This window comes from Sapajus apella, unplaced genomic scaffold (assembly GCF_009761245.1).
Source record: "Sapajus apella isolate SASKATOON/1434 unplaced genomic scaffold, GSC_monkey_1.0 scaffold105, whole genome shotgun sequence".
Classification (NCBI taxonomy): domain Eukaryota; kingdom Metazoa; phylum Chordata; class Mammalia; order Primates; family Cebidae; genus Sapajus; species Sapajus apella.
In genome coordinates, this window is record NW_022437045.1 from 5070047 (window position 1) to 5095513 (window position 25467).

Here is a 25467-nt window from a genome sequence, read left to right on the forward strand (position 1 = left end):
GCACTGGGAAGGGAGAGAATGGCAGACATGTGAGAAATCACACAGAGGAGACTCCTCCATAACTCTCATCCATTGAACTGGGATGCAGGCGATTTTCCGGGCTGGGCAACTTGGTGAAAGATGCAGGTGGTCCTAGCCCCTGAGGACCACATAAGGGAAGGAGCACTGTGGGTGTTTCTGGGCAAGGGAGGTGGAGCTGTGAGAGCAGGGAGGGGATGAGGTTGCTTGTGTGCATCCTGATCTTGAGATACCTGCAGAATATCCACACACAAAAGTCCAGTCATAGATGCGCAGGTGTGAAGTGCAGAAGCCGGAAATGCAGATTAGGTAGTTATCCACATGTAAATGGTCATGGTCGTGGAGTGAATGGAGGGGCTCACACAGGAAGAATATGGAAAAGGGAAACAAGAAAGACCACCACCCAAGCCACACATGCAGTGAAGGGATGGACAGAGAAACAGGAACACTGCAAGGAAGGTAAATAAAAATAGAATAAATAGTTGGAGGCTGATTTATGGCACTTGGAAATGCATCTCATACATTCTCTAAAAGGACATCTGGGGGATTTCTGTTTGGTTCTGATGGTTCACATCAGATTCCCAAGGGATGACACTGTCCTAAAAAGAAAATAATTTATCTCATTTCTATTTTGTTTTTACAGTAGGACCTATTAGTCAGGCATATGGCATCTGAAGCAGAGCCATCCAAAACTAGCCACTGGCCAGTTGGGACTCTTGAGCACTGAGACAGGACTGGGCGAATTGAGATGGATTGCACATGGAAAACACACTTCTGTGAATTTCAGAGACTTAGTACAAAGAAAGAAAATAAAACATTTATAATAATTATGTTGATTACATGTTACCATCTCTATCTTTAACACTAAACACTATTTTTAACACTAAAATATAGTGTTAAAATGAATTTTGTATATTTCTTTTTATGTTTTTGTTTTTGTTTTTTGAGATGGAGTTTCGTTCTTGTTGCCCAGGCTGGAGTGCAATGGAGCAATCTTGGCTCACTGCAACCTCCCAGATTCAAGTGATTCTCCTGCCTCAGCCTCCTGAGTAGCTGGAACTACAGACGCATGCCACCACACCCAGCTAATTTTTGTGTTTTTAGTAGAGATGGGGTTTCTCCGTATTGGTCAGGTTGGTCTCAAACTCCCAACCTCAGGTGATCCGCCTGCCTTGGACTCCCAAAGTGCGGGGATTACAGGTGTGAGCCACCGCACCCAGCTCTTTTTACATTTATAATGTAGCTATGAAATCTTTAAAATTACATATATAGTTCACATAGAAACATATGGGACAGCTCTGCTCTAGAGTCTGACTGTCTGGGCTGAAATCTCAGTTCTGCTGTGTACTTTCTGTTTAAAGTTGGATAAGGAACTTAATTGCCCTGGGCCTCAGTTTTCTCATCTATAAAATGGGAATAACACTCCCAGCTACCCTGTAAGGTTTCTGTGTGGTAAATTTGTGCTTCAACCAGTGCCTGGCTCATAAAAACACTTTCACTGTGAGTTCTTACGATTCACTTCAGGAAGCCATTGGTGAGTCTGCACACACTCTCCTCTGGGTGCCCAGGAGCTCTGTGTCTAGAATAACTGACTTCCTTTCTTCCCCCTAGGAAAGTTATTTTCCTGCACAAGGGAATCAAGGTTTCCAGAACTTAGCTGTCAACTTAGACTGTGCTTTTTTTGCAGATGTAATGATCCCTGAAAGCCCCGAGGCCTATGTAAAACTCACAGAAAATGCAATCAAAAATACCTCTGGTAGGCACGACAAGCCGGAGCCAGCCTCCCTCCCTCCCCGTATAACAAGCCTCCTCTCTTAGCACATCTGCTGTATCTCTCACGGCTTTGTGGCTCTAGCATGTTAAGACACAGCCTTCCTCTCTTACTGCTGTACTAGAATAAATGACTGGTTAAATCCACACCAAGAATAAGATTTCACTAATCAAGTGGAACAAAATAGCTTTTCAAGTTGTTAAATGGTAATTGGTCTCATTAAGTATAGACCTCTCATGCCCATTAACTGCAGAAAATATGAGAAGGAAACCCCAGTCATCAGCCTCTGTGCCGTAGTATTCTACGTGGTGTGGTAACTTGGGCTTCACTGCACGTAGACCTACTGTGGCTAGAGAGTCAGGGTGCAGACTCTGGTCCCAAATCTGCCAGCCTGCATGAGTGACCTTGGCCACATCCACCACTTCATCCTCCTCATCTCAGGAATCCCATATGAGACAAGGGGTGAGATCAGATTTCAGCTCAAAAAGAATGTGTAATTTTAATTTCAAAAGTCTTATAAAATAATTTGAAATGAAAAATGTATTCCACGGTATCTTGAGCCATAGATTTTCCTGTAAAGACAGAACTTTTCCTGAAACAAGAAGAATTCAAGTAAGAAAAATGGAACCAGTTTTTCTTAATGTTGTGTTAGACAAACTGTAGTTCAGGAGTTGAGGATCAGTAATGTGGGATGGAGAATAGAGCTTGAACGCAGTCATGTGATACTGAATCATGGAGTTACTAGTTTACACTTCAGTTTTGAAAAAAAGTGAAAAGACAGAAAGCAAAGTAACATTACTGAGAGAGTGGTTCTCAGTGAGACCTCTCCTGGGTGTATTTAGAAGGCCTTTTTTAGAAATCAATAACCTTAATAAGGCTTACTAATATTTTTTCTGCTTTCAGCCCATGCTAGCTTCACTCTGGTGATCAAATGTTCTTGTGTAGTTTAGACTTTGTTATACACACACACACAACTATAATTTTACAAAGAAATGTTACAATTCTGAGAGGAGAATGAGCCAGAATTCTAGGCTATAAGAACCTGCCTAGACGGAAATGCTAGAATCTTAGCTTTCTCCTGGTTTTGTTTTAGATCTTAGATAAAAGCAAGTTGTTGCTAGTTTGATATCTCCATATATATCTATTCTGAGGCACTTTTTTCTTAATGAATGAATTTATCCCTTAAGTAAATGAGGCAGCAACGACACTGAAAGCAAGCCTTCCATGACACTGTCTTCCCCTGAGGTGCACAAAGAAAACTCAGAAGGAGGATCTTCCCCTGCTCATTAAGTGACAGCAGAAAGAACATGAGAAAAAAACAGCTTTTTCCTTGCTGAGAAGCAGCAGACACCATTGCAGATTTTTAGAAAGGCCTTTCACTTTGGCAACATTCAGACGATGAGGGATTCAGCTGGAAGAGGGACAGGTGCCCGAAGCTATTCAAAACTGACTGGAGAGTTGTTTTGCAATGTCCAAGCTGCTAGGGCTCTCAAACACCTTCATCAGTTTGGCCATTTTAATGTCTAACCCACCAGCACGATGGTACTAAATTTGCTTTGTAGTTACCCACACCTGCAGTTTCTATGCTGCTGTAACTGAAAACCATTTCTGAAACTTCTCCTTGAAGATCGAGCTTTGAATAAGTCCAATAGTTTGTCTGGTAAAGATTCTTATGGTTGCTACCGCAGGGGACCACAGTGCCCTAGAGTCACAGATCCGACAGCTGGGCAGAGCCCTGGATGAGAGCCGCTTTCAGATACAGCAAACCGAAAATATCATTCGCAGCAAAACTCCCACGGGGCCGGAGCTAGACACCAGCTACAAAGGCTACGTAAGTATCCTGGCCATCCTGATCCTGACCTGTAGGAAACCACAGTTCTGTGACAAAGAACAGTTTGTCTGCAGCACAAGGGCTTTAGGTAGACTCTGAATACCATGCTGCCCTTGAACTCATGAATGTGGATGTGCAAAGCCAAGCCCTGTTTAAGTTACCATTTGAGCAGAACGTGTCTGGGTTTAGGGCCACAAACCTATTGTAATGACAAACCTGTTCCTTTACACTGAGCACTGAGGGAGATCCTTTTCATGGACAGCAACAAAATACTTTGGCTCCCAAGAGTCATTAGGCATTTCTCCAAATTCAACTAATAATTTTTGGACCAAGGTTATCCTTGGAGCAGCAGATTTTAGCTAATAGATTACTAACATGCAGTTTTTTTGTGAATGACCTTGGGGATGTTTTTCTCTTCTGTTTTTTAGTATGCTCAGTTCTAACAAGAGGGAGTTGGGGAAAAGAGAGCAAGGCATTGGCTATACTACCAGTTCCAGCTATGCAGCTATTAGCTATATATGATAAAGTCTATCAGAGCGTGATTTGCCCTACTCGAGTTACTGACCCGATAATTTTTCTCAGACAACTACCTGTTTTCCTACACATACTTAAGGAGGAGAATTTTAAAGCCAGTCTCTTCCCTGCCTCATGTCTTCTTCACATCCAAAAGACTTCTTAGTATAAAAAAAGAAAAATGAATTTCTCCAAAGCTAGTCACAACTCACCTGTTCTACTTTTTAAAATTAGGGAAGAGAACTGTTCTAGCTACGTATGTTGATTTCGTTATCCTCACCATAACAGGGGTCAGTCATGAGTTTGTTTCCTATTCAGTTTGGCCTATTACACCAACTTGTATTACAGTGAAACTACTTCTTAAAAATACATATGATATAGTTTTATGATAATCCTGCTGACATCGCTGGGATTACACTTAACCTCAGCCAAAAGTAATCAAAGTAACTTAATGGCATTGTGATTTCTTAAAGGCTTTATGGTAAGTACAGCAGGAATATCTTGAAACGATTTGTTCTTTTAATCTTTAAATACTGTATGTGATATTAAAAATGAATTGGGAAGCTTTTCTTTGACTTTAGAATGCAGTCCCCTGATACCTAATAAACATTGCTTCCATTTTTAAATAAAACAGCTGGCTTTGCTAGTGCTCTATAATTTTAAGTATTTTAATTTTTTAATGCAAGAAAGTTCCCGTGAGACTTGTGGTAACATTATCATTCCCACATTTCAATTTAAGAAAGAGAAAGAGGGAGCAGCTTGCCAAAAATTATATACTGCATTGCCAGCTGAGGGCTCTGAGTTTTAAATCGCAGATTGGTTTAATCTGTTTTGATTCATGAATCTTAAAGAAATTTCAAGGACTTCTCATGCAAAGTCATGTATGCAAAGTCTATTTTTAAGGCGTTGCTTTTTGTATGTGAATGTATCACCAGTTTAAAAGGCATGTTTTTGAACTTTGTTTATTTAAGTTTTTTTTTTAAGACACATGGTCTCATACTCTGTCACCCAGGCTCTAGTGCGGTGTCAGGATCTTTGCTCACTGCGTGCAGCTGAATTCCTGGACTCAAGCAACCTTCTCACCTTAACACCCTGAACAGCTGGGACTACAGGTGCTCACCACCATGCCTGGCTAATTTTTTAAATATTTTATAGAGACGGGGTCTCGCTATGTTGCCCAGGCTGGTCACGAACTCCTAGGCTCAAGTGATCTTCCCACCTTGACCCCCAAAGTGCTGGGATTAGAAGCGAGAGCCACTGTGCCCAGCCTAACTTTGTTTGTTTTTTCTTTTTTATTTTTTTGAGACTGAACCTCACTGTCAGAGAGGCCGGAGTGCAGCAGTACAATCATGGCTCGCTGCAGCCTCGATCCCCTGGACTGAGATGATCCACCTCAGCCTCCCAGGTAGCTGAGACTACAGATGTACATCACCATGCCCAGCTATTTTTTGTATTTTATGTAGAGATAGGGTTTTGCCATGTTCCCCAGGCTGGACTCAAACTCCTGAGTTCAAACAGTCTTCCTGTGCTGGGATCACAGGCCTGAGCCCACTTGGCCATCTTATTTTTAGCAGGGTGACACAGAGGACCCAAACACAGACACTTCACTTGCTGAGAAACTACTAAGATATTTTTCCCCAGAATCTTTTGCACTCATGAAGATTTGGGTGACAGGGGCTGGTTGTTTATGTCTGAACAGATGAAACTGCTGGGCGAATGCAGTGGCAGTATAGACTCGGTGAAGAGACTGGAGCACAAGCTGAAGGAGGAAGAGGAGAGCCTTCCTGGCTTTGTGAACCTGCATAGTACCGAAACCCAAATGGCTGGTGAGTGCATAGCGCTCGGTTCAAGAAACAGTGAATGAAATAGAAGATCCAGAAGCACTTCGTGAACAGCCAAGTTCCACTGAGGCTGCATGGCCTTCTACACCATTCTGTCCTAAGAACTTCCTTCCAACTTATTTATAACAGTCTCCTTTGACAGTGAGGGGAATGATGCATGCCATCATGGTTGTTTTGTCCGTGTTTCATTTATTGTTATTATTATTATGTGAGACAGAGCCTTGCTCTGTCAGCAGGCTGGAGTGCAGTGGCACAATCTTGGCTCACTGCAACCTCTGTCTTCTGCATTCAAACAATTCTCCTGCCTCAGCCTTCTGAGTAGCTGGGATGATGGGTATGCAGCACCACACCGGGCTAATTTTTTTTGTATTTTTAGTAGAGACAGAGTTTCACCATATTGGCCAGGATGGTCTCGAACTCCTGACCTCATGATCCACTGCCTCGGCTTCCCACAATGCTGGAATTACAGGCATGAGCCACCACGCCACCACACCTTATTATTATTTTTTTAATATTGATATGAGGTGTCACTATGTTGCCCAGGCTTGACTCCAACTCCTGAGCTCAAGTAATCCTCCCGCCTCCCCTCGAGGAGCTGGGATTACAGGCACTCACTGCCACCCCGCCTCTCATGTTCCAATTATTTTAATGCCCTGTCTCTCACATATCTCATCAGGCATTTTATGTGCGTTTGCTCAGAGCCCTATTCTAGAAGGGATCCAGGAATTGAATGACACTTCATGCACATGACTGCTTATTACTTTGTAAAGCTCTTTACAGTGTTAACTCCCATGTAGCTAACTTTTTTGCTTCATTATTATTAGAAACACAAATAGAAAAAACACAGCCATTGTACCCATGTAACTGTTATTTCCAGACAACAACAAAAATGCCCAGTGCAATTACTTTTCTTTCTGTTGCTATTTAAAGTTAGCTGCCAACCTGTGTTTAAAGCATTTCACAAACGTCACATGTGGAGGAAAAGAATCTCACTATTCTCTGGATGTCTTGCCAGGTGTGATTGACCGATGGGAGCTTCTCCAGGCCCAGGCACTGAGCAAGGAGTTGAGGATGAAGCAGAACCTCCAGAAGTGGCAACAGTTTAACTCGGACTTGAACAGCATCTGGGCCTGGCTGGGGGACACGGAGGAGGAGCTGGAGCATCTCCAGCATCTGGAGCTCAGCACTGACATCCAGACCATCGAGCTCCAGATCAAAAAGCTCAAGGTAGCTCCCCTTGCCTTTCCCACAGCAGACAAACAGTGTCACTGCATGAATGACAGTGCAGACGGCACCTCTAGCTCGAGCTGCTCTTACACAGCAGCAGAAAAGGGATCTAACAAAAATGAGTGAGAATGCTCTCCTCACATCCAGCCAGCCCAAATCCCTGTGTTCCAAAGATGGTTTTCAAAGGCAGAAAATGGACCACGTTGTAGAACTATCCACCATGTAAATAATCACGCACGATCTAAAAACTGGTATTTTAAGAAATGTCTAATTAAAGTTTCATGGGGCATCCAGGTACCCCTAGGACCTATGAGAACTCTTTTTAATGGAAATACAGAATGACCCGGGTGCTGCAGGTCTATACCTAGAGTTGGAGATAAATCTTCTCCAAAATTGTATCTGCATGAATTTGTGGGGGACATAATGAAATTATCTGACCTCAAGTAATGAAACTTCTGAAATTGATTACAGTAGTAGTAGAAGCAATTTTTGCTGTAATAAATAAAACTCTAGAGTAATTGCGGTAAAACACCTGGCATTTGCATTTGATTTTGGTTTGGCCCACATGGATATAGTGCACAAGATAACTTCACTTACTTAACTTCAGCTCTAGATCTTAAAATCCTCCTTAACCCAGCTACCAAAATGCATTAATATGTGGAGACTATTGTGAGCATCTGATGAACTGAGAGCTCAGTTTCTTTTTAAAACCCATCAGTACTTGTTTTTTCCTGTTTGGACAGCATTAAAATGTGCTTCTTCTCAAAATGTAGCTACCCAGGCTCTCTGGGATCGGGATAAGGAATGAAGTGTGTGCTGCTTTTGTGTTTCTGTGGTTTTAATATATGCCTTTTATTTTGGTTTGATGTTTTTGTGGCTTGCTTTTAGTGATTGTGTGATTTTGTTTTAATTTTTTTTTTTTTTTTTTTTTTGAGACCAAGTCTCACTCTATTACCCAGGTTGGAGTGCAGTGGTGTGATCTTGGTTCATTGTAACCTGTCTCCCGGGTTCAAGCGATTCTCCTGCCTCAGCCTCCTGAGTAGCTGAGACTACAGGAATGCACCACCATGCCTAGCTATTTTTTGTATTTTTAGTAGAGACAGGGTTTTGCTGTGTTGGCCAGGCTGGTCTCGAACTCCTGACCTCAGGTGATCTGCTGGCCTTGGCCTCCCAAATTGCTGGGATTACAGGCATGAGCCACCACACCCAGCTCAGTTTAATTTTCAAACATAGAAAACTTCAAACAAGAGAAATAAATCTTCCCCCAGGTAATCCAAAAGGTGCATCTTTGTAGAAAGGCCTCTACACGACCCCATGAATTTCAGGACAAAGTACCACATGAGAGATTTACAATATCTGCGTTACGAAATGCATTTTTCTCTAGAGTCCCCAAATTACTCTAGTAAGGCAGTGTTGCATTAGAACTAGATTCCATGAAGAGTTGATGAAGCAAATGCTGGCCAGGGTCTGAGACCCCAGAGAGATTTGAGTAGGGAAAAAAGATCTTGAAAGTGATCCTGCCTAACAAGAAAAAAACACCTTCCTTTGTGCCTTCTCCTGATCCTTCCTGTCAATGTTTCCTCAGAATAAATCTGTGGAATAATTAAGTATTTTCCACAGTGTCTCTTCATCCCATGTTGTCTGTGTGGTTGAATCTATTCTACAGTATGTTAAGAACATATTAGGAAGTGAAAAATCAAGACACATTGGGGACATAGCAGGACCAGCGAGAAATGATTTTAAAATGCAGCCTAGGTCATTGTGACTTCCAGGATCTCTCACCCTAACTGGATTGGGGGATTTTAAACAGTACCCCGATACTCAACTACTAGTACAGACTCCCGTGCTCAAGTTCTTGGAATTGAGCACCGGATGTTCTGGAAATGCGCAAAGCCAAAAATCAGTCACCTGGCTGTTGTGAAATCAAACCTAACTGGTTACCTTATGAAACACCCAATTCATTCTCCCTACATTTCACTTCGGTGTCGCCTGTGACATAGGCAGTATTCTCGGCCTGTGGCCCACTGAGCCTGCAGATTCAGGATATCTGGAGCCCAGGGCCCTGGAATCTGTTTTTTTTTTTTTTTTTTTTTGCTTCATTCTTATACCCACAAATTTGAGTTTTGTTGTGGTTGAACCTCTGTACAGAGTGTGCAATCAGTCATGCTCCTCAGTGAGGCCACTGCCCAGGGGTATTGTTGTTTCCTGCAAAGCTCCTCTTCTCTTTATTCCTCCTCCCTGCACCCGCTAGCCTGGCTAAACTGTATGTTCCTATTTTATTTTCAAAATGGTAGCTATTCTGAAATAGTTAGCAGGCATTCTTTGTTCAGAACTATTCTTTAAAAATATGGATTTGTGTGTGTACACGTATTGAGGCTGTTGTGTTCTGTGTAACGTTCGGTTTCTGATGTTTTCACTCTACACCCTGTTTTCTTAAAATTCATCCATGTTGTTAAATACTCGTCTAATTCATTTCTTCCAACTGCCGTGCAGTCCTCACTGGTGTGCACCCACTGTCTTTCACCTAGCCATCCTGCTAAGGCCAGTTTTAATTAATGGATCTTTTCATTTGGGTGAAACGTTTTCAAGGGAAAATATCTTTGTCATTATTGTCCTTGTTTGATTGTCCTTTTTGTTCTTTTCAGGAGCTCCAGAAGGCTGTGGACCACCGCAAAGCCATCATCCTCTCCATCAATCTCTGCAGCCCCGAGTTCACCCAGGCTGACAGCAAGGAGAGCCAGGACCTGCAGGATCGCCTGTCACAGATGAATGGGCGCTGGGACCGAGTGTGCTCCCTGCTGGAGGAGTGGCGGATCCTGCTGCAGAATGCACTGATGCAGTGCCAGGTCCGTAGAGCTTTGGGCAGGAGGTGACTCAGAATCAGACACTAGCAATTTAGCTGAGTGTGTGACTCGATGTGTCATTGTTTCCAGAGGGATGCAGTTGCCCCCCAAAATCAGTATTTCAGTGACGTAATCTTGTGCCCAATCTTTTCATTTTACTTGAGCATTTCTACATGTGACCATATTCAAAATCTCCAGATCCTATCTTCTGTCTAGATGAGAAGAGACTATTCCTCATGTTTATCTCAGTCCCAACGTTTCTTCTATGACTCATTCACTTATTTCCTTTATTTATTCAACAGATATTTACTGGGCAAGTAGACAGATCTTTCTTGAACATCAAAGTGAGCATTACAAATATTTATCCATCCCTTCATATTATAATTTCTTGTTGGGTGTTCACTGTGTGACAGATGTGGTGCTAAACCGTTGGAAACAGCATGGCCTCTGCTTTTCTTGGGGAGGACAAGATCAATTAAATGCAAGTAAATAATTAAACAAGATACTAACAGACGCAGATGATAAAAGTAACTGAGAAAAGCCACTTTGAGAGGGTAGTCAGGGAATTTAGTTGGCTCTTTGAGCTAACATTGGAAGGGCGTTGCTATGAAGGTGATGTAACAAATGGGAAGTCCCAGAAGCAGGAAAGGACTTAGTGTCTTTAGGAACAGAAAAAAGGCCACTGTGACCAGAATGTAGTCAGTGAACCGAGCCAGGGAGTGATAAGGAAGACTGAGGAGGTTGTAGGTCCTCAGATGGCTTTGTAGGTCCAGGCCAGGAGATTGGATCATATTCTAAGCACGATGGAAAGCCTTGGAAGGATTTGAAACATGCTCTCCAGGTTTATACGTGCCACAAGACTAATAGTTCCTTGAAAGCAGCTACCTAAACTGTTTCACCTCTGCACTCATTCCTAGTACAGTGCCTTTTATTTAGGAGATCTTTAGTAAATGTATGTTGAATAAATAAATGGATGAATGAATGAGTGTCTAAATGAGTGAATGAAGGGGATATGAAATTCAGCCAAGGTAAGCCTTAAAAGACGGAAAGATTTGAATACACAGAGAAGAGAGGGCAGCAGAGATGCTTCCTTCTAAACTGTGTAATAGCGTTACTCTTTTTTCAGAAATTAAGTATTTTGATGCCAATTTTTCTTTTGTCTAAATTTTCCTCTAAGTAATAAGTTAGATGCTTTTGGTAAGAATATGAACTCACAATCAGGTCATTACAACAGCACCAGTGCTTTCCTCAGAAAGGAGTTGCATGAATGTTCTTAAAATCAACCTATGTTTGCTAATTGTGGGAAAGACATTTAAGTTGTGAGAAAAAGAAAAATATATGATCTACAGTTACTTAAGGCTGTTTTCTGTAGGGTTTCCATGAAATGAGCCATGGTTTGCTTCTTATGCTGGAGAACATCGACAGAAGGAAAAATGAAATTGTCCCTATTGATCCTAGCCTTGATGCAGAGGTACTTCAGGACCATCACAAACAGCTTATGGTAAGAAGTGTGAACTATGGCAGCCTCTAGTTTTTTTTTTTTTTTTTTTTTTTGTTTGTTTTTTTTAGCAGGGTTGCATTTCATTTACAGAGAATGAATATAAGTGTTGTGTCTTTTTTAACCTTTTGCATTATAGTCTCTATTTTACACTTTTTATACTCCCTGTGGTTTCCAATCTTTGAAAGCAAACGTGCATGGAAGATGATATCTGCTAGCTTTAGAATCTGGTTCTAAAGTCATTGCTCAATTGTAAAAATCTTAGTATCCTCAAAGAGTCTTAATTAGCTTGTGTTGTTTATTAGGGCAGCTTGATTTAAACTTTATGTCACATCTGTGGCCCAGGAAATATATTTGGTGGCTTATAGTAAAAGGCCATTAAAGTATTAGAATAGAATGAGACAATGAAGTCTTTCATTTGTTGGTTTGTTTTTGTTGTTGTTGTTGTTGAGATGAAGTCTCACTCTGGCATTCAGGGTGGAGTGCAGTGGTGCGATCTCAGCTCACTGGAACACCCATCTCCAGGGTTGGAGCAATTCTCCTGCCTCAGCCTCCCGAGCAGCTGGGACTGCAGGTGTGTGCCACCACTCCTCACTCATCCTTTGTATTTTTAGTAGAGACAGGGTTTCACCATGTTGGTCAGGCTGGTTCAAACTCCTGGCCTCAGGTGATCTGCCCGCCTCAGCCTCCCTAAGTGCTGGGATTACAGGCGTGAGCCACCATGCACAGCCAAGTCTTTTTAAGAGGAATTAAATGTACCAAATTAAACATGAACTTTAGCGTCAAATCTTCTGAAAGCTAAAACAAAATGGGAAACAATGAGTAAACTTACTTTCATTATCTGTCAACAAAAAAACATACCAGTTCTTGAGGAAGGAGAAACTTCTTCTAGCACCAAATACAAAAGGAAATTAACTGGTTGACTCTTATACAAGGATCTTTGGACAATATAATGTACAGTGTATTTAAGTGATTTTATAGAAGATAAGGAAGCATATTTGAGTTCCATTAGAAGAAAATGCTGTGCACTTTGTAGCTTTCTGTATTTTTAAAATGTTATGCTTTAACATTTAACACTCGCCTAAACTACAGAATTGGTACCTTTTAATTCAGTACCATAATAGTCTTAGAAATCTGGAGGAAATAGCTACAGAACTGCATTTTACTTCACTTTGACCTCTGGCATTAAGCTGTGAATGATGAATGACCCTTTTTTTTAAAAAATCTTGGCTAGATATCAGAGGATACCTGGACATACTTCTGTTTTGCTATACTTAATGTTGTACTTTTCTGTTTAAAAGACTATCTTATATCTCACTTGCATACTAATCTATATTCTAAGTACTTTCATATATACGTTAACCAATTTGAACCTTCCAGTAATACTGTGGACCAGGCATCACATCAAACTGAGATCAGAAAGGGTGAGGGGTCTTATAGAATATTTTTGGCAAAGGCAGGATTAGAACTGAGGCCGTGGGCTGTTGTATCCTTTAGTGTGTGAGCTCCACATTTGGTGCTCAGGTATAATTTCCCACCAAGTGAAGGTGATCTCATTCTGCACTTTTGGAACTTTTGCCAATTACAAAAATGCTGAGAAACATTATTTATTTTGGTATGCATAGCAAATAAGGCATGAGCTGTTGGAATCCCAGCTCAGAGTAGCCTCATTGCAAGACATGTCTTGCCAACTGCTGGTGAATGCTGAAGGAGCAGACTGTTTAGAAGCCAAAGAAAAAGTCCATGTTATTGGAAATCGGCTCAAACTTCTCTTGAAGGAGGTCAGTCGTCATATCAAGGAACTGGAGAAGTTATTAGACGTGTCAAGTAGTCAGCAGGTAAGCTCTGAACAGACATCATCGTGTAGCATTCCTTACTGGAAACCAAAGAAGCATCATCTTCATGCATTTTAGAAAGATTTTGAATATAGTGCTTGTCAGAATGGAGTGTCTCCTCTCAGTCACAGCTCTTACAAGTCCTATCTCAAAATAAAAAAAAAAAAAAAGCAGCCACATAAACTTTTATAATAGGACACTGTTTGATTCTGTTAAATCCAAAAGCTCTCTTGTCATTGTTACTAATGCTGTTACCACAACTGCTGTGGCATTTTTTTCACCCGTTTAAGAATTTACACATTTCAGTTACACAGCCATGGTAGAGAAAACCAATTGTTATATCTGAGTTTTGTATTTAATCCCTCTAAGGCATGACTTCTCCATTATGTGTACAGTAAAAAAACGTAAAAAATGAACCTCTGCTCATTTAATTTTTTATATTTTTTTCTAAAATTGACTGCATTGTGGTATTATTGGTTTTGAGAAATGCATTTGCAGGTATGGCGACACTTGGTAAGGTTTCAGCCTTTCTGTTGTGATATCCTGTCATGAACACACACACTTTGCCCTGCTGTAAGCATGCAAAAGAACAATCCGCTCTGAATAGCAGCAGTGCCAAAAATAATGAAGTCTCTCTAATGCTAAAAGGCAGACTGCTGGATGCCCTTTTTTCTAACTGGAATATGTTGATTTCTCTTCGGCCTGAGGGACCAGCAGGCTCCACGGAAGACTTCTTCCCCTCCCAAGCCATTATCAACTCATTCACATCCATGTCTCCAAGAAATAATAAAGCTCTAAGTGAAACATAGCAATAACAAAATCAGAGCTATATTTTTCAGAAGGGCCAAACAGACAGCTAGGAAATCCCAACACACTAGAAGAATTTGGCCCTGTTCTTCTTGTAGCTGTCTGATTCCATCTTTCCCAAGGAGTGGTTTGATTTTTTTGGTGGAGACACCGGGGGTGGATGGAGTTGGAGTGGGAAGCAGCATGGTGCAACACAGAGCCCCCGTGGGGCTGGGAGACGAAGTTGTTAAAAGACTCTTTCTCCCACATAGGATTTGTCTTCCTGGTCCTCTGCTGATGAACTGGACACCTCAGGGTCTGTGAGTCCCACATCAGGAAGGAGCACCCCAAACAGACAGAAAACGGTAACTTTCCACTGGTAGTTTTTCAGTTGGCCCATGGGAGGGAACACTGGAGGAGTGACGTATTTGTACCCACCACAGGGTTCACAGGCAGGCACCCCTTCCCGACAAGGGCTGTCACACAGGGTAGTGCGCTTCCTCCACCCTGCCACATGCCCTCCCAGCATGCGCTCAGGAATGGAAAAGAGCGATTCTGGTTTTCAAAGAATCAGGACTCAACGTGTGGCTGGTATGCAGGAAGAACATTTATTTTTCTTGCTCAAATAAGAAAATTGCTAGAATGGTGCCCGTTTGTCCCTTTGGTGGCTCCTTTCTTCAAGCCATGGCTGCCACGACTGTCTTAAAAGGTAGGCTGCCACCTGCAGGGGCACCTTGGCCAGAGGTGCACAGAACCGTGAACGCCTGTGAGCCATTGACTCGTTAAAGCAAGTTGAGGTTCTGTTGACACTCAAGCTAAGCCGCTTCTGGGTGGTGGTCCTGAAGGTCTGCGGCAATCATGCCGCCCCTAAAATGGCAACAACTCACCCGCAGGCCTCGGTGGGGGCTGCCTCACTGAACACAAAGGATGAAAGGACAAATTTGGCCCCTGCTACCCTCTATGCCTTGATTTCTCTGTGTAATTAGAAGCTTGTTTTTTGTTTTGTTATATTTTGTCCAGCTTTATGATTATATTCATTCCATTTTTTTCGTTAGTTTTTAGAAGTTTTGATTTCATTTGACTTTTTTTTGTTATAAACATTTATGTCCTAAGCTGATAAATGTATTATCTTTTTTAGGATTTTTTTTTTTACTACATTCACTAGTTTCCTATAGATCCTAGTATAAGAATGTGAAGGAATACTGGCTTTTCAAGTCAAATTTTAACCTTTCTTTAACTGGAATATTTAAGTTGGGCTTTATCACTGCAAAGACCAATCTCACATTGCCATTGTTAATTTTTATGGGCCAAGAATGTTGACACTGCTTCAGTATTCTAAAAGATGAAAAAATATGTAAAGTATCTTTGAAATCCATAGTATGGCATAGGGCACTTTATATTTATTGTAAGTAAATATACACATGTGTTTCTACCATGAAAAGCCAGGGGAAATCTGCCCACCATAGTGTGGACTCCGGAATCCCCACCTGTGTTTTATCCATGGCTAGTCACATAGATGTAAATTTATTTCACTTCTTCAATAAAAGAAAAGCCAGTTTCCTTAATTCATGGGTACTGATCATTTCATTTGATTTATTTTTCCTTTGCTGCACTTTTAGTTTGATTTTCATTAGTAGCTTGTCTTTATTTGCCTGGACTGAACATTCTTCTTTCTTTACCCCCTGTTCATTGCAAACAGCCACGAGGCAAGTGTAGTCTCTCACAGCCTGGACCCTCTGTCAGCAGTCCACATAGCAGGTACCTCATTCTCCTGGTTTCCACACTGTTCTAGAACCCCAAGAGGATGATGAAAATTGTCCATGACTTAGGTAGGCCTATATCTGGTCTGCCTCAGGGTAGTTGGGAAATTACTCATTTCAGTCCATACCCTTTCCTCATAAACCGGAAGAGATGTTTCTAAATGAAATGTGCAAGTAAATTTCGGAGCATAAAATATTTGGACTCCATGAAAATTCTGTTTGTCTCAACATAGCCCATCTGGTACTTTTCCCCAAATTGTCAATAAGGATTTGATGAAAACTGGTGGCACCACGGCCCTTTGATTCATGGCAGACTTTTATCATCCTCTTTATTTCTAGAGTTTACAATAAGACAGGTAATCGATCAATGAATTCTTTTACCATTCACAGAACCCACAAATCTGAATAAAATATACTAACATCCCCAGCTTTTTATTTTCTTTTCATGTTTTATCCAGATTGTGGGTTTTGAATTCTCAAAATGGCAAGTCCTAATTTGGTGTTCATTGAAAACTTATAAGCATCTTCTCTTTTCTGCTTATCCTAAAACTTCCCTTCAGCCAGCATACCCAGCCACTCACTTTCTGGGCACTTGGCAAGCTCTCTCACTCTGGAACCCGCAGCAGCCAGTGCCCCTGCCCAGTCACCTCCCCAGAGCAACTCGCAGCTGCCACTCCCTCCGTGCCTCCCGCCTGGCCTCCCGCAGTTAGCAGTGCTTTGCCTTCTTTTGTGTTGTCAGTGTGGTGTCCTGTGCTCCTCTGCTCCTCCACTGATCAATTCAAGTTTCCCCAGACAACGTTCTAAAAAATGAAAACTCTGTCCTCAGAGCTGGTTTTCATTCCAGTCCCTAGCAATTCACTGTTAAAGTAGCTTGCCCCTCTGGAAGCTTAACACCACTGAGCAGAAATCTGAATTCCTGGAAGGAGGGTGGGGAGGAGGAAATGGAGAGCTGTAAACAACCCCTGAGTAATAATTTTAGTTTTCCAGCTGTGCAGAAGGGACTGGCTATTTTGTTTGGTCCTTCCCACTCAGCTGAAGTAATGCAGAATGTATTTTCATATGTTCTCTGGTTTTAAACCTCCCTTTGCTGTTTCTTTTTCTTTTCTTTTCCTTTGGTTTGATTTGAAGACAATTTTATGAGTTATTTTTTCCTATCCTAAACAGGATAGCAATAATAAAATATGGAGAAAAACTCATGGGGACTTTTGAAGATAATGATGAGCATCTGCAGGTGCTCCGAGGTTTGCTCAGCCCGCTCTAAGGAGAGACAGTTTCTTTTAGACACATCATTGTATTATATAGTCCATCTTTTCTCACAAATTGTTGATGTGCCATGAACAGAGATGAAGAATATCCTCATAGCATTCCTTTGAGGATGCCAGAGATCAGTTCTTTGGTTGATACAAATGAAAGTGATCAGAAGGAGAAAGCTCTTACGTCATGATGCAACGCCAATAGCAATCACTCTTCGGTTCCCAAATATTGCATCTATCTGCCACCCCCAACCCATTGTTTCAGGCAGCCACATATATCTTTTGAAAATGTCAAAGGCATCATTTCTTAGGGCAGCAAGTGCTTCCTCTTGCCTCCTAACAGGGCTTTGCAGCTGGGACAGCCGCACTCTGACTACGACACTCACAAGGCGCCTTTTAGCTCTGCTCTGTCCAGCACGGTTGATTAACATCTTTCTGAGCATTCAGCACAGTGTTCACTTTGCTACTCAGGTGGGACTGAAAGATAAATAATCTTCACCTGAATGGCAAACATTATCAAACACCTTCGCAGACAGGTTGTGGTTGAACATTCTTGGGCTTCGTTACCCTCAGCACCTCTGTTTGGGGCACACCCAACCCCGACAAAGAAAGGCAGAGTCTGCTGGGGAAGAATCGAACTTCACCCACAGTCCTGGCTGTCATGGTGTTCCTTTACATTGAGATTTGAGTTATCTTGCGTTTGATCTTGCACCGGTCCAGCAAATTGGAAAAGTTATTGCAGAAGCACAAATAATTTAGAATGTTGTTCCCAGCGGTCTGCGGTGGGAAATTTTTAGATATGCATTCTTCCTGAGAGGAGAAAGAGACTGAGTTGGAAAAAACTGAGGAGTATTAGTTTGAAGGGAGAAGTTAGTCTTGTGGTTTCTTTGTTGTTGTTTAAAGTCAGATGAATGTTATACCAGCCTGTTACATATTTCAATTTGATTTGATGGTGGTGATTGTGTGTCTTCATATAGTACTTTAAACCTACATATGATTTGATGCCAGTAGTTACTGAACACCTACTAAATTTCGGCCCTGGGCCTACAAAAATAATTCGATATGATTTCTACCATTAAAAGGCTTGAGCATATCAGAATCTAGAGATTCCCTAAATCATTGTAAGGAGTTTCCCAGAACCTCTTAAAATTAGAAATATAAAATTCTATGCATACATTCATAATAACCATATTTGTGATTTTTATTTGAGGTTAAACACACTTTAGAGCATGCTTTCAAAGCAATGCTTATGATGGACCAGCTGGTACTTTTTTCCTACATCTGACTTAAAATTTTCTAACTTTATCACCATTAATTCTGCAAAAGTCTACTGCAACTGAGTTGAAATTGACAACTAGAAAGATTTCGCTGCAATTTCCAGAGAGGCAAAGGAATAAAGTCTGGATGAAGCAAATTGATTACTTCATTCTAAAGCTTAGAATTATAAAATACAAAATTGCCGTGGACACCTTAAGTCTCCGGTGCCTTCTTTACAGAGAACTAAGATGGAATGAGAAGTGGCAAATGACTGGCTGAAAGACTGAAAGGGAGGGAAAAAAGGCCTCATTTTAAAATGTGTTGAAATTAATCGGATATATTTAAGCAAGGGCAGTGGGAGTTTTTTTGCATGTTCACTAGGGCCTCACTATAAACACTATTCAGTTTCTTTTAGAATTTGTTTTCAAGCCTTTTCTGTCAGACATTATCTGGGGATCTATTTATTCAAAGCATTCAAAGAGCCTCAGCACAGAGCCTCTCTTCTCCAAGGCAGGTTGGTCACCTGTGCTCCAAGGACAGCGGTAGGTTGAGGTTCCAATAGGTTTCTCCTTTGCTATTTGAGTTAGGCCTTCCCCATGTTTCTAGGGAACAAGACGGGCAATTTGAGAAATTTATCGCATCCTTGAAAGCACTATTAATAAATCAGGTATGTTTTCCTGAGAGAAAAGGCTGAATCCAGCCAACTCCTAAGGGTATGAGTCAGCACACTGTTGGTATAATTATACAGATAATAGTGATAAGTTGCTGACATTTATTTAGTACTTAGTGTGTTTCAATTATTTAGTGCTTAATTGTATACATGTTAAGCATTGTATGTATGTTACCCCATTTAACCCCCACAAGAATCCAATGACATGGCTATATTCGCAATTTATAGACAAGGACACTGGGGGTTAGAGATGTAAAGATTTAGGATTTGAACCCAGGCCTCCCCTGACTCTAGATCCTACCCTGTTAACCATACCATTCTGCTGAAGGGCTGTTTATGGGTAGAATCCTTCTAACAATGGTTTCAGAGCTGTGGCCACCACAGGCTGCCTCAGGTAGCTTAGGATCGGCAAGAATGTTTGGTTTGGAAAATAAGAAGACCTGAGTCCTAACTTGATTCTGGAAACTTGTCTTCTGAACCACACATCCAGAAATTACTGGGTTTCAAAGACAAGACACGTAAGGGCAGGATCAAGATCACGGAAAATCTAGATATTTCTGCACAATAAATTCCTGTTACGTACTGCCAGTGTTAGCCAACAAGTAACAAAAGAAATTAGAAGTTTCTGCTCATTTGGCTTTAAATGATGTATGCACAAAATTAACTCATTGTCATTTCCTTGATTATGTAAAATTTTCAAAGTGAGTCACACTGTGCATGGCATTCAGACTTCTCACATTTGTGTGTCCAGTACACTTTCTTTTGAAGGGTGTGTTTTTAGTTACTACTCCCTCCCTGCCATTCTCCTTCTCCCACAATTGTCTAGGTATTTTGGGATAGAGATGAAACAACTCCTGGGTAACTATTTACCTGGAAATTTGAAGGAGTGAGGGAAGTGAGAAAAATAAATAAAAATGTACTTGTAGAGAATAAGCACATTTTCTTTTTCTGGACAGAGCTATCTGATATTTCTGTATTGATGAGTACCTTAAGTAAATTCACACATTTAATTTTTCCTATAAAAACACGATCTAAACTGACATCCATGTATATTATAAAGCCAGAGGCAAATGACCAGTGACTAGTCAACAAATTGCCTTTATTCTTTCCCATATCAAATTTCCCAAGACTCTTGACACTTAGGTGATTTTTAGGACAGTAGATAAATACTAACAGTAACCTTTATCCTGGGGACCATTAGCCTCTTGGTACTAAAATCACTAGAACAAGTTACCCCTGAAAAAGAGGCCGCTTTGGGCATGTTGGAATCTGGTAATTACCCCAAGCAGGCAGGCATTTTTCCCAGTGGATAGTTACGACATTTTCAAGGGCAGCCAGCTGCATAGACAGTCACTGAGTTCTGTGTGTTCTCTCTGTCCCCATCTCAGCCCATGACTTCTTCCTAGGTTGGCATTCTTCAACATTAGAGGTCATACACAAATTAAATTTTCGTAAAGAATGTTCTGATCCTGTTAAATATGCCATGTCCTTCAACACACTTCAACATAGGAGCCCATAGTCTGCAAATGCGGACCCTTTTCATTTTTTGCAGGAGTGAGCTAGTCAATGTGCAGCCCTTGTTTTGATCCTGATCTTTGACCTGATTGCACAAAGAAGCTAACAGTTGACAAAGAGGAGCTATTCAGCTCTGTCCAATTGCATTATCCATTATATATGTAAACCTTCCCATCACTAAAGTCCTTCAATGTCTCCTAGTGGTAATTAGCTATTTAATGAATAGAAAAGGTGGAGCTCTCTTCTGTCTCCCTGTTATCTCATCTAGCTGCAGGTGTTGAGGGCTGGTTGCCAGGGCATATTTTAAAGTCAAGGGAAGGATATTTTGAAGAAAATTTGATCCCCAGTTTGTGGGTAGCTATCCTATCCTTCTTAAGATACTTTAAGACAAACCATTGAGTCATAAACTGTCAGAGCCAAAACATTTTAGGACATTAATGCACCCCTCATCATTGCAAATGAGAAAACTGAAGGCCAGAGAGACTAATTTACTTGCCCATGATTATATAACTGCCTCAAAACAAAACGTCCTCACGTCCATACACGGATTTGATGATCTGCAGGATACTGTGAGGCCTTACAACTAGAGGCATTTATTTTAGACATGAGGAAACTGCTTGTTTCCAGATATTTTAGAATGCAAACTGAGGATTCTCTTCTTTGCTTCTACATGTGAGATGCCTGTGACGTGAAAACGACCTGAATTACCGTTATTCATATCACCAACCAACAAAACATTTCACAGCGGAGAGTGTGGCGGGCAGCGATTTGGGAACCCTGAGTTCCTGCTAGGCCTCTTTCTTTAATTGTGGGATTTGGAGCGAGTCATTCACCCTGTCTAGAGAGTCCCAAGTTCTGTTAGTAAAAATCACAGGGTTGAAATCTTCTGCCACACCCTGGCTGTGTAAGCTTGAGCCAGTTATTTCACTTCTCTGAGCTTCCTTTCACATCATCTATAAAATGAAGTTAATAAGTACACACCACAGAGGACTGTGGTGAGGATTAAATGACAGAACCCAACATAAATGCTCAGAGTGCTGCCTAGCAATTAGAAGAGTAAACATGAACTGTCCTTAGCTACTTACCTACAAAATTAAAAGATGAATTGGATGCCCCCTAAACTCAAGAAGTTTCTTTTTCCTTTTCCATTAATAAGGTAGATAACATATTTCTTTTATGTTCTACTATATTTTAACAAAAAATGCTTTTTTTTTTTTTTTTTTTTTTTCTTTTCAGCTCATTAGGAATAACTCATTGGTCTTAGCACAAGGGCAGTTAATCAGATTGACCACTAGATGGTGATTGAGCTCTTACGGCTTCTTGGGAGATTATTTACACTGACAAATCAGTAGAAGACATAAAACATAAAACAGGGAACTTAAAAGTTGGAAGACCATCTATTCTAATTTGAAGAGGTTAATGAAGAGGTTGGCACATAGAAATGAAGTGAATTGTTCAAGGTTACATTACACTGCCATTAGTTGTGGACTTCAGAAAAGAACATGCTTTCAATTTAAGCCAGTGACTTGATTTTTCCTTACACCACAAGAATTGTAATAGAAACACTGCATGGTGCGGGCTGCTTGGGGTTTTTGCAGAACCAATCTGTTTGTCTCCCTTTTTTTTTTTTTTTTTTTTTTTTTGAGATAGTCTTGCTCTGTCACCCAGGCTGGCATGCAGTGATGCTCAGATCCCAGCTCACTGCATCCTCCGCCTACCGGTTCAAGCGATTCCCCTGCCTCAGCCTCCCAAGTAACTGGGACTACAGGCACACACCACCATGCCCAGCTAATTTTCGTACTTTTAGTAGTGACAGGGTTTCACCGTGTTCGAGGCTGGCTCGAACTCCTGGCCTCAAGTGATCCGCTGACCTCAACCTCCCAAAGTGCTGGGATTACAGGCGTGAGCCACTGCGCCCAGCCCTCTCCCATTTTTCTTTGATGGTTTAATAAAGGAGTTTTGAATAATCCCTCTGTTACATCTTAAGTGGATTCTGTTTTTTATTTTAACATTTATCTAGTGTCACTCCTCATACCCCACTGATAAAAGGGTAATCTGTCTTCAAAATTAGCAACCAATAGGGGAGCTGCAAACATAGTGCTTTTTTCTGGGCCAAACCCACAGTTACCAATACAGCGTTCACGTGCTCATATTATTCCAGCAGCCTCACATTCAATGTTCTTACCCTTAGTGATGTTAAAACCCTTAGGAAATTTATGCTAGGTGTGAGGGAATGTCTCTTTTGGCTGTATCTATTATTTTTGCTCATTCATTGTTGTATGGGTGTGAGTATACACAAAATGCCTGTTGCAAACAACACTTCTTTCTTCATCGTTTCTACTAGTAGCCAAAAAAGGTTAATGGCTGTTCACAAAAAGAAAACAGTAGCACCCAAATCAAAATCTACTTCCAGACTCTGTTTTCCAGACAGTCTTTCTTAGGAATTCTGAAGCCTGTGCCCAATCTCTAAGTCACTATTTAAAAGGAAGACAAAAGTGAAATAGAAAAGCTTGTCTCTTTGAGTGTAGAGGGGACTCCAGGATGACAATCCATCCTCCTCAGAAAATGGAGTCCATTTGCCAAAGTCACGACGTTAGTGGTAGGATCAGCCAGCATCGACGTCATACAACACCAGAGTTCTGTAGACAAACTCCACTGCTGTTCCTTGTTTGTACTGCTTCAGAACTCGCTAATGTCAGGGCCTGATGCTGATTCAGTGCAAGATGAAACCAGGGTATGCTCTATGATTAATGAAGCTTTTGTGGGTCTATGCAAAATGACTAGGACTGTTTTTATTTTTGCTGCATGGATTTTGGCATATCCAGGATGGCTAGACGGGATACTTGGTATGATTCTGAAAACGACTAATTTTGTTTAACAATGTTCCTGATATTCTTAAAACACAAAGGTACTGCATCAAATAGCTACATTTTAAATATTTCAGATCTACTTAATTTATGCTGGTAGAATGTGTATAGAGCAATTATTTTTGTTGATGGAAATTTTTTTACCAAATTAAGGAATTAAAGGAGTAGAATTTGAACCCAATTACTTATGTTTAGTTGACTGACTAAATGTTTATTTCTCGCCAGTGCAGTTTCCAACAACTTCATTTGGTGGTGGGGGGGTGACCTGGGCAAACTGTGGAAGGCTGGCAGCTGATTGCCAGGCTGGGTGTGCTTGGCATGCCCTTTTAGCTTCCAGGAAGGTGCAGAGGCAAAAAGCAATGTCCATCCAACACTGGAGTTATCTGAGTTATTTATGTCCATTCTTCTCTCAGGTCCACAAAAGGTGGCTCCGATTCCTCCCTTTCTGAGCCTGGACCAGCTCGGTCGGGCCGCTCCTTCCTGTTCAGAGTCCTCCGAGCAGCTCTTCCCCTTCAGCTTCTCCTGCTGCTCCTCATCGGGCTTGCCTGCCTTGTACCCATGTCAGAGGAAGACTACAGCTGTGCCCTCTCCAACAACTTTGCCCGATCATTCCACCCCATGCTCAGATACACGAATGGCCCTCCTCCACTCTGAACTAAGCAGATGCCATCTGCAGAAGTACTGGCAGCATAAGGAGGATCGAGTCATAAGCAATCCCAAACTATCAACAAGAGGACCTCGATCTTGCCAAAAGCCCTTGGTGTAGCAGCTTTAGCTCTCCTCTAGATCACACGTGTGAAATCATGGCTTCGGAGGTGGAGGATAAACAGTGACAGGAGAGCAAACAGATGACAAGAAGCTTTGGAAGAAATCTGGTTTGAGACTCTGAACCTTAGCACTAAAGAGAGTGAGTAAGGACCTCCAGAGGTCCCTGGACTCGTGAATTCTCAGCCCTTGGCTCTTTCTATGCATAGCCAAGGACTTCAGTAGACCATCTGGGCAGCGTTCCCGTGGTGCTGCTCTAACCATCAGATAAACAACCCTCCCAAGCTCCATGTCAGTGTCGTACAATCTACCAACCAACCAGTGCTGAAGAGATTTTAGAACCTTGTAACATACAATTTTTAAGAGCTTATACGGCAGATTCCTTTTTACCTTGTTTTTCTTTGGGGCATGATGTTTTAACCTTTGCTTTAGAAGCACAAGCTGTAAATCTAAAAGGCACTTTTTTTAGAGGTATAAAGAAAAACTAGATGTAATAAATAAGATCATGGAAGGCTTTATGTGAAAAAAGTTGAATGTTATAGTAAAAACAAAGATATTTATGAATGTACAGTTTGCTAAAGCCAAGTTTTGTTTGTATTGATTTCTTTGCATTTATTATAGATATTATAAAATATTTGGTCTGTGCTTTTTTTCCTAAATAAATAACTCCTAAGTATCATTATTAAGCAGGCACTGATCAGAATGCAACCCATGTGATTATATTTTGTGCAATGAATGAAGCTGGAATATAAGTATCCATTAAAGGAAAAGGATGGCAAGAGGCAGTGTGAATTTAGACATAGAAGACCCTAGGTGATTCCTTCTTCTCTCTTCCTTCCATAGTCAATCAAATCTCCTGAATTCTTGCTTCTGGAAACCTTTCATCCTCTCCTCTCCATTCCTTTTACACATTTGTACATTTGGAGGGGCTTCTTAGGAGCTGCTGCCTGAGTTCCCTTCTCCATTCCATTGCAAGCAGACAACAGCCACAGAAATCTTCTTAAAGCATGCTTCTGTTCAGATCCCTTCTTTGCTGCAAAGCCTTCTGTTGTTCATTGTCTACCAGATAAAATACAATTTTCATTTTCAAATGCAATGAGATTTTTATTTTGCCCTTCTGAACTTGCCTACCATAGTGGCCCTCATGGAATTATTTGATGCTCATGGCATTTTAATCTATCATTTAGTAATTTCTGGGGCATTGAAAACTCAAGTCT

The 25467-nt window shown here is 41.2% G+C and overlaps 1 protein-coding gene across 21 annotated transcripts in view; it reads left to right on the forward strand.

Annotated features, from left to right (window-relative positions):
• The window catches only part of SYNE1 (spectrin repeat containing nuclear envelope protein 1), a 411505-nt gene extending 386621 nt beyond the window's left edge, over window positions 1-24884 (forward strand). For 16 of the 21 annotated variants that reach the window (XM_032258772.1, XM_032258777.1, XM_032258767.1 and 13 more), the window contains 10 exons: window positions 1706-1774; window positions 3478-3620; window positions 5833-5959; window positions 6990-7201; window positions 9847-10047; window positions 11417-11545; window positions 13168-13380; window positions 14436-14528; window positions 15863-15921; window positions 23899-24884. In XM_032258772.1, the coding sequence (XP_032114663.1) occupies window positions 1706-1774; window positions 3478-3620; window positions 5833-5959; window positions 6990-7201; window positions 9847-10047; window positions 11417-11545; window positions 13168-13380; window positions 14436-14528; window positions 15863-15921; window positions 23899-24139 (1487 nt within the window). In that variant the 3' untranslated portion in view covers window positions 24140-24884. The remainder of the gene's footprint in view (window positions 1-1705; window positions 1775-3477; window positions 3621-5832; window positions 5960-6989; window positions 7202-9846; window positions 10048-11416; window positions 11546-13167; window positions 13381-14435; window positions 14529-15862; window positions 15922-23898) is intronic. The other 5 variants (XM_032258785.1, XM_032258789.1, XM_032258784.1 and 2 more) reach the window with 4 other exon arrangements.
• Window positions 24885-25467: the final 583 nt, after the last annotated feature.